The sequence below is a fragment of the Sander vitreus genome, chromosome 16 (assembly GCF_031162955.1).
Source record: "Sander vitreus isolate 19-12246 chromosome 16, sanVit1, whole genome shotgun sequence".
NCBI classification, from domain to species: domain Eukaryota; kingdom Metazoa; phylum Chordata; class Actinopteri; order Perciformes; family Percidae; genus Sander; species Sander vitreus.
Genome location: NC_135870.1, coordinates 13,235,108 through 13,248,492, shown reverse-complemented (window position 1 = coordinate 13,248,492; position 13,385 = coordinate 13,235,108). Strand labels below are relative to the sequence as shown.

At 40.3% G+C, this 13,385-nt stretch overlaps 2 protein-coding genes across 2 annotated transcripts; both read right to left on the bottom strand.

Moving 5' to 3' along the window:
* Positions 1-1,164: 1,164 nt before the first annotated feature.
* On the bottom strand, positions 1,165-9,244 carry surf4 (surfeit 4). Its single transcript, XM_078271156.1, has 6 exons — positions 9,012-9,244; positions 6,592-6,778; positions 5,613-5,689; positions 5,480-5,523; positions 3,305-3,491; positions 1,165-2,530 (listed from the first exon to the last, which is right to left on the bottom strand). Exons 1-6 carry the CDS (start codon positions 9,057-9,059, stop codon positions 2,264-2,266), a joined length of 810 nt encoding a protein of 269 aa, XP_078127282.1. The 5' UTR covers positions 9,060-9,244; the 3' UTR covers positions 1,165-2,263.
* Positions 9,245-10,722: 1,478 nt separating this feature from the next.
* Positions 10,723-13,206, bottom strand: surf2 (surfeit 2). Its single transcript, XM_078271157.1, has 6 exons — positions 13,046-13,206; positions 12,760-12,911; positions 12,502-12,605; positions 11,583-11,768; positions 11,254-11,387; positions 10,723-11,132 (listed from the first exon to the last, which is right to left on the bottom strand). The coding sequence occupies exons 1-6, from the start codon at positions 13,118-13,120 to the stop codon at positions 11,043-11,045; spliced, it is 741 nt and encodes a 246-aa protein (XP_078127283.1). The 5' UTR covers positions 13,121-13,206; the 3' UTR covers positions 10,723-11,042.
* Positions 13,207-13,385: the final 179 nt, after the last annotated feature.

Genomic DNA, 13,385 nt, shown 5'->3' with positions numbered 1-13,385 from the left:
AATAGTATGTATTATTTCCTATATTTCATTCATATTTTGTCACTGGCTCCATATACTCTATAGCGCCTGCTGTCTCTGCAGAACCAAAAACATTCTAAAAGACTTCTTATCCTGGATACCACCTGTTTAACCTGTTGGCAGGTGCTACAGGACCATAAAAACATAGACCATCAGACATGGGAACTGTTTCTTTCCCTGGGCTATAAGCCCACTTATGTCCAACAATGTTTGAGTGACCCCTCATTTGCAATATGACTGTCCTTCAAGGACAAACAGGGTTCAAAATTAACTTTTTTGTCCACCAGCCAAATGGCTAGTGAATGTTCAAAGTGTACCAGCCAATCAATAAGTTACCATCCATCATACATACCATCATTTTACCAGCATTTGGCTTGTGGATGGTGTTACAAACCTCCTGGATCGTCCAATAATTACATTATTTAGTGCAATAATTATATTCATACTAGTGCAATAAATACTCTTATTCTAGTGCACAATTACACTGTATTTATTTATTACAGGTGATAACTCACCTGTTATGCCAGGTGAGTTTGGAAAACGTCCCTGCTTAGGTCTACATAATTGCATTAACCCTAACCTTTTATAGAGTACCTGGTCAGTTCATGCAAGTTCATAGTAAGAGCTGTATATTTAAGTTCACTGTATCTTTAATAAAGTTATATGTTCAAGTAGCTCAGTTTATCAGAATTTTTTTTTCAGCAGGTAACACTGTAAACGACACACAAAACAAAAGTTTTTCCCATCATGGCAGCAATCACACAAGCATACTGCTACATGACACCAACATCCATCTTCATATGCTACGTATGTAGCAATGTCATACTCTGTCCCATATCTTATGTAATGTGACTTGAAGTGATGAAATGCTGCTGATGAATTGCAGTAAACCTTGCAGTGTCACTTACATAAGGGTGTGTTTCATTCTTATGTAGGTTCCATTCAGTATGGCAAAACAATGTCTTTGAACCTTTCATACCATTTTGTGATACCAAACAGCTCCTCACAAAGACTTCACTATACTGTATGTCCATACTCCATTGCATGCTTCATAGTAAGATAATTTGGTAATTTGAGTATCCGGTCCACCAATGTCCTTCAGTCTCTGAGAACATCATAAGAGCTAAAAACCTTGACCGAGAGAAGCAACTTTATATTTTTATTTCTTCGCCATAAACTTCCAAAATCAAAAAACAAATGGTCAAAAATACAATATAAAGTTCTGAAATTCAATACACTGAATATTTTTTTTTATTTTTCTTATACAGGGCAAAAAGACTGAGGCTCTGATGCACTGATGGCTAGTGACTTTGTTTAGTCCTCTTTGCTTTTCTGGATCTCAGAATATGGTGTTTCACAAACATTGAGCCTCCCCCCCTATTATCCCCGATCATATACAGTTCACTAGTTAGGCATTTGCCAAAGACGTACAGTACAAAGTGCCCAATAACAAGTCCTGGAGCTAACAATTGTGTTGAAATTTTCAATCAACTTTTGTACTTTGTATACAATGTACACGCCCCCCCCCCCAACCCCCGCATTTGACTCTCCCATGAACAAGAGTCAGTTGAGATTGAAGGTGTACAGATGTATTGAAAGGCTAGGTTGTCAGAGAAAAAAAAAAAAGAGGGGAGATTAAACCTGGAGAGTCAAGGCGAGTTGCTGTCAAATCAGTGCCCATGTTCGATATGGTGAGTAAGTCTCAGACACTCCCAAGATCCAACGGCAGAAAAAGACCAGCATCCATGGGGGAGGGACCCAAACTGCTGCACTCCATCCAATTTGCCGGTTTTATTCAGGAAATATGTCAATGCCAATCTATTATAAGTCATGGTACAACACCCATAAAATACAATAAATTATTTCCATTCCTTCTGCACACAGAAAAATGCATCTTTTCTTCCATTTTTCCATTCATTAGTTGTTTACCTTGCACTATGACATACATGGGCTTTTTTTATTCTTGTTATGAAGAAGAGGACGTACAAGTAGGGTTTCGAAAAAAATCTGGCATAATATACATGTTCAACTTAAAACCCAAAACAGCAGTTTGGAGGAAAATATAAAAAAAAAAATTGGATGAGATGGTGTCTGTGGATTTGGCCAAATAAAAAAATAAGATAGAAGAAAAAAAAAAAGGTGTACCCTGGCGGGGGGGAACTGGAGGAGAGGGAGGGTCTTTGTGTCCCAGTCGGTGGGGGAAGTTAGTGGTGCTGTGCAATCCTCTTATCTTAAACCCCTTTGCCTACCACTCTTTCTTTTTCTCATCCATGGACACTCCACCAGGTCCAAGTGCCACCACCAACAGCAGGCCGCCGATGACTGAGGTGGTCTGGAAGAAGTCGTACTTGAGGAAGTCATGCATGGGCTTGTAGGCGGGAACGGTCCAGAAGGCGTTGAAGTAAACGTTGATGGCCAGAAGCCACACGACGAGGGTCAACGCCGCCAGCTTGGTTTTGAAGCCGATGGCCACCAGGATGATGAGTGCCGTTCCAACCATGTTCTGCAGGATCTGTGGAAGAATGTTAAAGTAGGTGGGTGAAGATTTGCACTTTACAGTATGTGATCATCACAAGTGGGCTATCGACTGACAAGCAAGTTTGTAAGATCATTTGTAGAAACCTACTGTACTTAAATGAATAGAACTCAGCTGAAGAGTTGTGGTACACTGGAAAATGCATGCAAGTAATTTTAGTATATCTGATTTGTTTTTAGGGGTAGCATTAGACCTGGGGGATATGAAGAAAATCAAATATCACAATAGTCTTGGCCAAATACCTCAATATTGATATTGCAACAAAAATTGTAGGGTTGACTATTTGACAAAATAATTATCAGTACCATGGATATAATAATTACTAGGGTAAAGGCAAATAATAGCTACTTCTTCTACCTGTGTCTTCTTAAATATTCCAGAATATATCCCTCCCATAAATCCCAAAAACTTTGTTTTCTGTACAGATTAAACAAACAAGATATACTGTGTTAATTAGTGAACTTTAAAAGGTGTTAGTAAGGTGGAGTTTGTTACCATTGGAAAGAGCCAGGCTAGCCGTTTCCCCCTGCTTCCAGTCTTTATGCTAATTATAGCAAATTATATTATCTTAGCATAAACTCTCTGCAAGAAAGCAAAGAAGTGCATTTTCCAAAAGGGTTGAATTTGTCATTTAAGTCTAAATCTAATTAAGATGACGTTTGTGTTCGTACTGATGTAGTGGCGTAGCATTGGTCTTTATGATGAAATATCCATCAGTGTTGGATGAGGGTTGTTGTTGTCAGTACTTACAGAGAAGAAATTGGAGTCAAAGTGCAGCAGAGTCATGAACATGAGCACTAGCAGTACTCGACCACCCAGCTGCATGTACTGCTTTGGTGAACTCTCTCCCATGGAGGGAACTCCAGCAAACATGCTCTTTCCTTCCGAACGAGACTCGGCCAGCAGCAGGAGCAGACCACCTCCTAGGGCCAGGTTTCTGGGAGAGGAGAGAGGATGGTTATTTGTGGACAGTGCTTGTCAGACCTGCATACAAGCACAACATGTCTAGAATACAAAGTGTATACAGTACAATCAGGTTTGTTGAGGCTGATTGCCAAATTGTAATCTCATCTGATCATGACCTCATTACTGACTGGAATGAGGATGTTCAGTATGGTACAACCACGTGTTCTTCTTAATATCAATACATCTGTTCATTTTTTTTCAATAAACTACTTACTCATTTAGTTGTAAAATGAATACTGAATACTTAAATTATTTACCAGTAATCAAAATTGTCATCCTTTTATCAACTCATTGATTGCACAACTTCTTTCAGCGTTTAGGTTTACTCTGACTCTATAATAAAAAACATTTATTAAAAATACACCGAATGCAGAAACAGAAAAACTACAATGTAGCACAGTATTTAAGGGATTTCTCTGATGGCCTATGACTCATCTGGCCTGTCGATGTTTAAATAAATCACAGGTCTTGTTCACAGTAATTGTTGGTGTCTGCTTGACAACTGAGATGCTTTCTCATGTACTACCATTGCAAATGAAAATGTTCATTGCTGCAGAAAAAGCACTACATGCTGTCAAATTAATTAAAGGTCCAATATGTAATATATTTACTGTAATAAATCCAAACATTACCACAATGCGTCATCAGATATTAAGGAAACATGCTAAGTTGAAATACTATTTTTTCTGACAACAATGCTAATGCCAGTATTTTCTCCTTTTTCCGTGATAAAATTTCTGTGTTTTGGCCTGTGTGTTGTTATCAACTGCCCAGTTTGACAGCCAGGCCGGGTTGCCAGATATACCTGTAAAAACGTAAACAGCTGTAACATTAGTACAGCCATGAAAGCAGCAAACAAACGAACGGGATCAACAGAGATACATTTGTGTTTGATGTATTTGAAAGATGGAGACAGCTTAGAGCCCAAAAGGACGCAGAGTTGGCCAATTTCCTCCTGAACAGGTAAGCATTAGCTTCAGGCTAATTTATCACGGCTACAAGGAATGGGCATTTTATGTCATTTCAACATTCGTGTAGCTACTCACATTGAATTATATAGCTAGAGTACCCGAGTTGGTTACTCGCAAAAAATATTGAGACACAGCTAGTAAATTATCCTGACTGGTCCTGGCTAACGCCGCCATGCTAACCCTGCTAACGTTACCGGAGAACCAGGCAAGCGGGCCACGGCTTATAACGTGTAGGCTGTAATGGTAAGTTATTTTATGCCAAGAGAGGGGGGGGGGGTTAATAGGAAAGAGAGGACCGTGAGTTTGCAGTGTGTTTAGCGATTGTTGCCGTAATTCTAAGCCAATAAAGTGTGTTCAGTTGGGTGGAGAGGACGGCAAGGTAGCGGTGTTTTTAGCGGTTCCTACCATAATTCTAAGCCTGGGAAGTGTGTCTGTCGGTCGGGTGGAGAGGATGGCGAGGTAGTAATTTTAGCGGTTCCTACCGTAATTCTAAGCCGAAAAAGTATGTCTGTCAGTTGGGTACAGAGCTCCGCCTGAGCACGGGCTTCTATGACTGTCAATATAGCCAGCATCTAACGTTAGCTACTCCGCTGTGCTGTGAAGTAATGTCTGGCTATGTGAGACAAGCGTCTAGCAACATTGTTGTGAATGCTCCTTCAGCGCGCTTTGGAGGAGGGTCTGGCAAAGCGAGACTATGGATGCTGCAGTTAGCCTGGCAACCTCTGTGAACTTCGAGTCTGGGGAGGAGGGGGCGGGGGAGACGACTCTCTCCAGTATTTTGAATTTGTACTGCAATAACTACTTTAAACATTAGCTGTCAGTATTACATATTGTACCTTTAAGATAGTTTTTTAAAACAATTTTTATCTAGGACCATAAGCAGTGAAATTCCAAACTTAATATCAGAAACCACCTGTCAGTGTTAGAACAAGCATATCCAAATTTTGTTTTTAAGACAAAAGATAAACCTACACAGAGTGACACTTACCTCATCAAAAATTTGAGGTCCCATAAAATGCTGTAAGCAACAGTCTGGTGGGGGAAAAAGAAATTCCAGGTCAGATACAAAGACATAATGGTTGTGTACATTAAAAATGTCATTATAATGTAAGTGTTCGCACCTGTAGCGCTATGATGCCAAATAATCCAAAGCAGGCATACTGTACAAAATTTCTACTGAGGATGAGGACACAACCACCTGTTAGGACACACACACAACAAAGTTATGGTCATTGTGGCTGCAGCACACTTTGTTTTATTCTTTACAATGACAAATAGCATCATAATTTGTCACGTTATCTGAATTAATCATAATTATCATTATCAGTAATGTCGTTTGAGTAAAACACCACATTTCCCTTGCTAATACACTTGTCAAGCTATTCTGTTTTTTGCAGAAAAGTACATAGTTTACAGTTTCAGGCTTATTAACTGCTTTATCTGCCACAAGACTTATGACCATATAATCTGGTCGCCAAAACATGTGGCAGGGTAGGTCCAAGGCTTCATACTGTTCATGCCAAACTGACTGTCAGCTTCAGCTTGTCTCAACAGACACCATGCTACTGCTAGGGCAAATTTTCAAACTTCACCTGTCATGCTATCCTGATTACAGTATGTAGCTTCATATTCTGGCTCTAACATGAATGAAGAATGGGACCTGACATCTACTTGATGTTTTCTCTCTTCTGCTACATTTTGGGTGATGCCTTCATCAGTGTGCGAACTTCTGCTCTTACAGCCCATCTGCTTCAAAGTTCAAGGAGCTCAGGGATACATTTTCGCATACGCTGCAAAACTGATGCATGGACAAGTGGGCTGCCTCTTGGCTTCCTTCAACAAGTTTTGTCAGTCTCCCCTGACCTCTCTAATCAACATGATGGTTTATTACCCAGAAGTGATGTTCACACTATTGCTCAACGTGTTGCAAACTGCAGACACAATGGGGCTGAAATGCACTGAGCCGACTTTTCATACATTTGCCCTAAATTATGAGTCAATAACTACAAAAACATGCACCTTCCTACTACAGTAAAATATGAGTTGACTCACTCATGTCTGGACCGTGACATGATGGTGCACTGCCTCCCATTCACTTACCCAGCTGTCCTATCAAGTTAAGCAGCACAAAGCAGGTGGCCAGGAAGTAGCCACAGCTCCAGGTCGCCTCGATGTAGTCTCTCTGCTCATTCCACTGGAACCACATGCGGATGCCGTCTTCCAGGAAGGTGCTGATGAGACAGAGACGCGCCAGGTGGGGCAGGTAATGTTTGGTTATCCGCAGGAACTGGGCAACAGAGGGAAAGAAGAGGAGAAATGAGTGATTGACAAAAAAGAAGATAGCTTGAAGTGCAAAGAACAATCAAAAAATGTGTTTTCTGAGGCGCTACAAGGCTAGCTGTCAACAGCATAACTGAGAAACAACATTACTGGGTCACCAAGCTGTAACACATAACTAAATTTAAACAAGATTCCCATAAAGACTCCTTTTGAAAAACCAAACCATGTTCTGACCTGCTGCTACTCAGACAGATCTCTAAATAGTGTCTAGTCTAAATAATGAAAAAAAAAACAAGTCAACAGGACTGCTACTAATTATTATTTACATTGTCAATTATAGGGATAGGAATTAACCCACTAGTCATTTGAATGCAATTGCAATGCTAAGTGAATGTCGAAAGAGTAGTCATTAACGCTGAATTGCTGCCTGGGATAGACTTTGCATGAACAAATATCCCAAAGAAGTCATATTTGTCCACACAAATACTGTGGATCCTTATAAATAAGAGTACCCCATTACCTAAAAGGTATGACAAATGGCGTGCCACCTGTTACTTTGTTTTATTAAGGGCGGGAGTTGTGTTGTGGTCCACAAATCTCAAGACAATAACAGAGTTGTGCCTCCCTGTTAAAACCCTAAACGCTTATTGTATTATTATGAGTTGAAGTATGCTAAATGTTTAAACAAGAAAAGAAACTACACTACGATCTTCTCTCAAAAGAGAAAATAATTCATGAACAGATCCTTAGATAGTACAGTGACATAGTAGAGGTGCAGTGACCTGCCCCATGCCCCGCCTACTCAGCTGTCCACATCAGCACTGTCAGAGCTCGGCAGCCTATCAGCATCCACCAACTCCCACTATGACTGCTATGTGAAACATGAATGGACGAACTGGGAGCCAATCCTAACAAGTCTGAGGTCACCGCAACAGCCTACAAATAGACCATTTTGTTAAGTAAAGTGTAAAGTAACATGTTAGCTCAGGACCACTAAGTGAGGTGAGTGATGTGCCCTTGCAGAGTTTCTTACAAAGCAGAACATTTCAGGTTCACGTTTTACAATACACAGCATTAGTGATAGGAGTGTATAAATCAATCAGTTGTAATTCCATTAGGGAAGTGGTGCAGTTTTTGGCATGTGGATTGAGTTCAGTCAAGACAGCTGCCATAAACATACACAGAACTGACTCCAGGACTTGATGTTTGAACGGACACTACTCCTTTAGAAGAATTAGGCCTACTGACGGTACGCTTCCAAGGAGATAGCTGGCATTAAAAGTCTGGCCTGACCTGCAAAAACACAAGGCCATGAATCTAACACACAACACTACAGAAGAACATACCTCTTATAAGCCAGACTACAGTAACTGTTTAAATGACAGAACAGGACAAAAAAAAAAAAAAAAAAACTTCTGGGGCTTTTTCACAGTCTACATAGGAACATGGGTCACAGACAGACCTGACATCTGATCTTGATATCTCATTTTACCTCTTATAGATCTGTGCACTACCTAGTGAAGCAACAACAACAAAAACTCAGAAAGACAGACATACCAGTAACTAACGTAACATAAAGGCAGCTGTTGCATGTAACTTATTTAGCCTAAGTGAAGGGTTCACGTCGAGTGTTTGGGTGAACTGTATGCTGGGGCAGCTCTGTCAAGGCCACATACAGATGCCAAGTTTAGGAAAGCCAAATGCTTCTCCGATTTAGAGATGCTCTGTAACCCTAAGCCTGCCAAACAATTAGGGTGCTACACAATATTACTAAATGTTAGCCAATAACTTGAAGGCTAAGCTGTGTGATTTCACAACTGCTGTCTGGCTGAGATACTGTTAATAAACCACACACGGATACAGACGACAAGCTAAATAGCTGGCATAATGATGTAGGCATCCATATTTATACCTGTTAAGTGTGGCCTTCCCCAAACATATGTCAATTTCACACTGTCGGTGTGAAGTATAATGCTAGCTAATCCATCTGGAGACACATGACAGGACCAAACACCTCAACCATTTCTCTTGCAAATTAAAACACGAGTAAATTAGCTATAGCGTTGGTTTAGGGTCGTATTAATTCCGTCAGCTAGGTACTGTGGACTTGTAAAAACAATAATTAAAGGCGTCACAACGTTGGAGGAAACACTCAAGAGCCTACTTCATTCTGGGAGAAACTAGTTAGCAGCTAACATGCTAACAGCGGCTAACAAGTGTCGTGCTAAAATTGAAGTTACCTGGTCCGCCACGTCTTCGGCTGTGTTCATGAGATCCTCCTGTCCCATATTTGTGTAATATTAAGAGTTTTAATAATTAAAGCTCAGCGCAACACAATTTCAATGTGTTGGATTTTTCTTAAGCTGCGCTCGGACTGCTCCTCCCCCCGTTAACGTTATTTACTTGAAGATTTCCCGATCGCCTGGACGCAGAGAAAGGCCGCCTCCGCCCCACAATGCCCCGCGATTTGACGAGAGAGACAGAGCCCCCCTACATGGTACTGCAACCGCTGTATGCCACGTATACTACTGATCAGGGCTTGACATAACGTTAGCCACCCAGCGTTGTGTGCATACACATAAGAACTTAAAAGAAAACCAACAAAGTGTCTTGGTATAGGTGTTGGGGCAGCATCATTTCTCTTAAACTTTACTGGAGGCATGAAGAAAATGCCCTCATTCGGGGGTTTTATGATGGAGAGCACTGTCTCACACATCTGTCCATAATTTCCCATACTGTAGGTGTTCAGCTAGCCTGGCTCCGCCGACCAGGCTAGTGTTCAGCTGGATTGAAAATAAATCTGGTGAAAGTGAAGGCCACCGAATTAATTTCAAATCATTTGCAACTCCACAAACCGTTCAGTGCCCCCTCATGTCCTGTGGATGAGAGTATCACCATCCTGGCATAGAGAGAACTCCTTCTTTTGACCCAAATATCTACAAATCACTTTATCAATTGTAGCATCAATGTTTATCAACTTTTTGCCTTCAGCTAACTATTAATGTTTTTTTTTTTACTCAGATATATTGCTGGTGACTGAGATGATGTTGGTGGGAGAATTAGGAACGTAACTGCCATGAGAGAGCAGAGCTATAAAGGGAAATGGGACGGAGGTGTAAAAGGTGCCACATGGCTTGTTAACTTGTCGAGACCAAAGCCTTGATAAAGTCTTTAAACTTGTGTACACTCGGTTAGCCATGCATAAAAAACGTGGTAATTTCACATGCAGTGGTTCAGTGTACACCATGTCAGCTGATGATTTTTAAATGCATTAAGTACTTAATGTTTTGCACAGTAAACATGACTTGCCCTCAACATTTACACAGAGACAAAGGGAAGAGGAAATAAACAAGCAATGTTGCAGTTACACAAGACATTTCAGAAGTGTAAATTACACATTAAATTAGAACAATACATCAGCAAGGAACTTGTTGCAGTGACTGGTTGGAGCCGCAAAGTAATAGTCCTCAACTTGATGTTTTTTGCAGACAAAATCTGTCCATCCTGGGTGAAAATGTCCATTAAGGCACTGGAAGAGCTGTTGTCTACAGCATAAAAGCCTATTGACAGTCTGTCATGGAATTGCCGATGTAGCTGTGAAAACTGTTTGCAAGCTACATCAGCAATGACCTGCTATAACGAAGGTGGTTATTTTCCATGCTATACCTTTCTCATATAGTCCTCTGTGTGAGAAATGTCTACACCCCCTCTGTTTATCAAACAGTGAAATAAATGATAAAATACTATGCAACATACAAAAAGTATATGCATGTTAGTCTGCAATGCCTTTCTTCTTGGTAAATTGACAATTTATAAAATGCTTTTTATGATTAGCACTTTTATGTCAAATGATATGTTCACGGCCTGCAGAGTTACTGTCTGTAAAGGTCTCCTTTTCATCCAGTCTATAGTCAATGATGGTAAAATAAATAAATAAATAAAGAGACAATGTTTGCAAATCCAAATTGAGGTGTATTTTATACAATCACACTTGGTTGCAAACCACACAATACAACTTATCCAGTCAAACGATGCATTCACAGCCACTAACATTTTTCATTTCACATAAATCAGCCTCGTAGGATCTGTGCAACATCACAACTCGGAAAACCGACAACCTTTCATATGCAGAAAGTATGAAAAATTGAAAAGATGTTCACCTTTACAAAGGTCAGACTGGCTCAGAAAGGAATACTACTAACTGGAAGTGCAGTGTTGCTCCCTGACAAATCACCAGGGATATAAATACTACACATAAATGGTTTCAGTTGTTACTTTCCATTTGGCACTTTCCCAGGTTTCTTTCGGCCTGATTTCCAGTGGTTATTTCTGAATTTCTTCTGAAAACCACCGCCCTGTACCTAAAAGAAATAAATATGACAGCTTTAATGTCAGTCAGGAAAACATAATTACATTAGTGCAAGCTATTAACGCTGATTGGATTCAACAAACACAGAAAAAAAAAATCCCATTTTGACAGACCTTCTTGCGTTTCTGCAGAACCGGCTTATCCAGTTCCATTTGCTCGTCTTCATCTGTTTGGAAGTCATCTTCCTCCTTATCCCCGTCACCCTCCATACTTTCTTCCGCCTCGTTTTTTAAAGTGAACATTGTGGCTGTGGCAACATATGAAACAGTGTTACAGCAAAGTAAAACTGCTATCCTACAAGCCACAATAAATTCACTAGGTTTTTGCCTGGAGTGAAATCCTGCAGAGTCTTGGGAACTCACTGACATACAGTTAGACATAACAACCATTATAATAAAAATTGGACAAATATGTCTACACTGTGTGCACCCGGGATACTGACAAGGGTAGAGGTCACTCATGCTGTCTTCTGAGTCACTGTGATCCTCGTCACTGGATGAGGGTTCGAACGCGTTGTTCCCGTGTTTTGAGGGCTTCCCCCAATTGACCTCCTCTCTGATGTCTTTGGGCCTTTTCTGTTTGAGTCTGGCTGGAACAAATTCAATCCCTTGCTTCACACACTCTTCATCTAGAGCAGAATGAGACAGTCATGTCAACAATCAAATTGACAGTTGGAATTGTCTAACCTATCTGCGGTGTATTACATGGACCGCATATTGATAATACTGATAGAACACTGTAATGGTTTCTGATTCGATTCAAACGTGTCCTTGCTGGGCAAACATATAGCTCCATTAAGAATGCTGGGATTGAAGTTTAGTGATATTATCAAGGAGATTTAAAGGACCAAGGTACAATGGCAACACTAATGAGAACGGAAGCAACACTATAGTGTAAATCTAAAATAGAAGTCGATCAGTGTGAAATCAAAACTTTATGGGAATATTGTGACTGTGTTATTGGGTTATACTTGCCTTAAGAAAATTGATTCTGGTGTTTATAATTTACTGCATTCAACAAAATCCCAAAATGTATGAAAACGTTGGTCAAGCAGATTGGGAAGATTATGTTCAGCAGATAAAGGTTACCATGGAAATACATTTTTAAATCAGCAGATATACACCAGATAGCTTTGATTTCCTTACTGAATAATGAGTATAACACTAAACGTCTGTGATTTAGGCCTAGATTGTATTGTATTATAGACACTATACTATGTATAATAGGTACTGTTCAAAAGGCATACTAAACCCACTACTTCATAATCATAGACAGTAAAAGAAATTCAATTAAATGAAAAGTTCATAATGTGTATAAAACAAAAACAAAGTGCCATGCATGTAGATAAGTAATGAACTGACATTTAGAGAGGGCTTTCTTGAAGCGTTTCCCGTTAACATGTCTTAGGACATGATGCGGCTGCCGGTTGAGGTGTCTGAGGGTCAGCTTACAGAAGAGCTGGTTGCTGTAAAACAAGACAAGAGACATCAGAAAACACATTACACACAGATGTCCTGATTGGCTTCACACATTCAGCCCATTTCGGAGTGAGAAATGTCCATGCAAGTAATACAAGTAACATGTTTCTCTTGCAAAATGGTAAGCAAGAGTCTCCTTACGGTTGTTTTGTGCTTGATACAACGTGCGGTTCATACTGCCTGTAGTTGAACTCTGCTGCAGCACTAAGTTTCTCGTACTTCTTCCCTTTAGTGAACTTCTCTAGCTCCGCCAGGTTGCATGGAAACTCATGGCCATTCAGAGTGCATTTGATCTGAAGACAACAAATGAAATGAGGTAGCCATCACGACACTTCAAAGTATATGGCTCGTGAGATAGTTAGCAATATGGCTAGCATCAAATTGAACGACGGTATTTCGTGTAATGTGATGTCATTAACTCGCTAACCTTTTTGCCATCTGTAAGGTGAAGAAAAGGGTGGTTAAGAAGAAAGGCTTTGAGATCCGTAGGTAATTCATCCATAGCTTCAAAACACTTCAAAACAAATCTTTCAGTGCGTGTTGATCAGGCCACCCCCTTACAGGAAACGACTACACGTGGGTCGAAGGAGCAGACTCTGTTGCATGATATTTTAGCGCCATCCAGTGAACAAAGTCAGGAAGGTCAGCTTAGACGAAAGGGTACAGCTTCCATTTCAACTATCGCTGTGGTATTGATCAAACGCGACACTTTGACTGATTGATTCAATCAATTTGAGTGTCGTTAAACCGAGTAAAGCTTGAGGTTT

Bases quoted from the DNA above. Each gene is read 5' to 3' on its own strand.
- surf4 (XM_078271156.1), bottom strand. From the start codon at position 9,059: ATGGGACAGGAGGATCTCATGAACACAGCCGAAGACGTGGCGGACCAG. The intron at 6,779-9,011 runs GTAACTTCAATT...TCTGTTGCCCAG, and splicing joins CCGAAGACGTGGCGGACCAG to TTCCTGCGGATAACCAAACA. The intron at 5,524-5,612 runs GTGCGAACACTT...TTCCCCCACCAG, and splicing joins TTGGCATCATAGCGCTACAG to ACTGTTGCTTACAGCATTTT.
- surf2 (XM_078271157.1), bottom strand. From the start codon at position 13,120: ATGGATGAATTACCTACGGATCTCAAAGCCTTTCTTCTTAACCACCCT. The intron at 12,606-12,759 runs GTAAGGAGACTC...CTTGTTTTACAG, and splicing joins GTATCAAGCACAAAACAACC to CAACCAGCTCTTCTGTAAGC. The intron at 11,133-11,253 runs GTCTGTCAAAAT...TATTTCTTTTAG, and splicing joins TTCTGCAGAAACGCAAGAAG to GTACAGGGCGGTGGTTTTCA.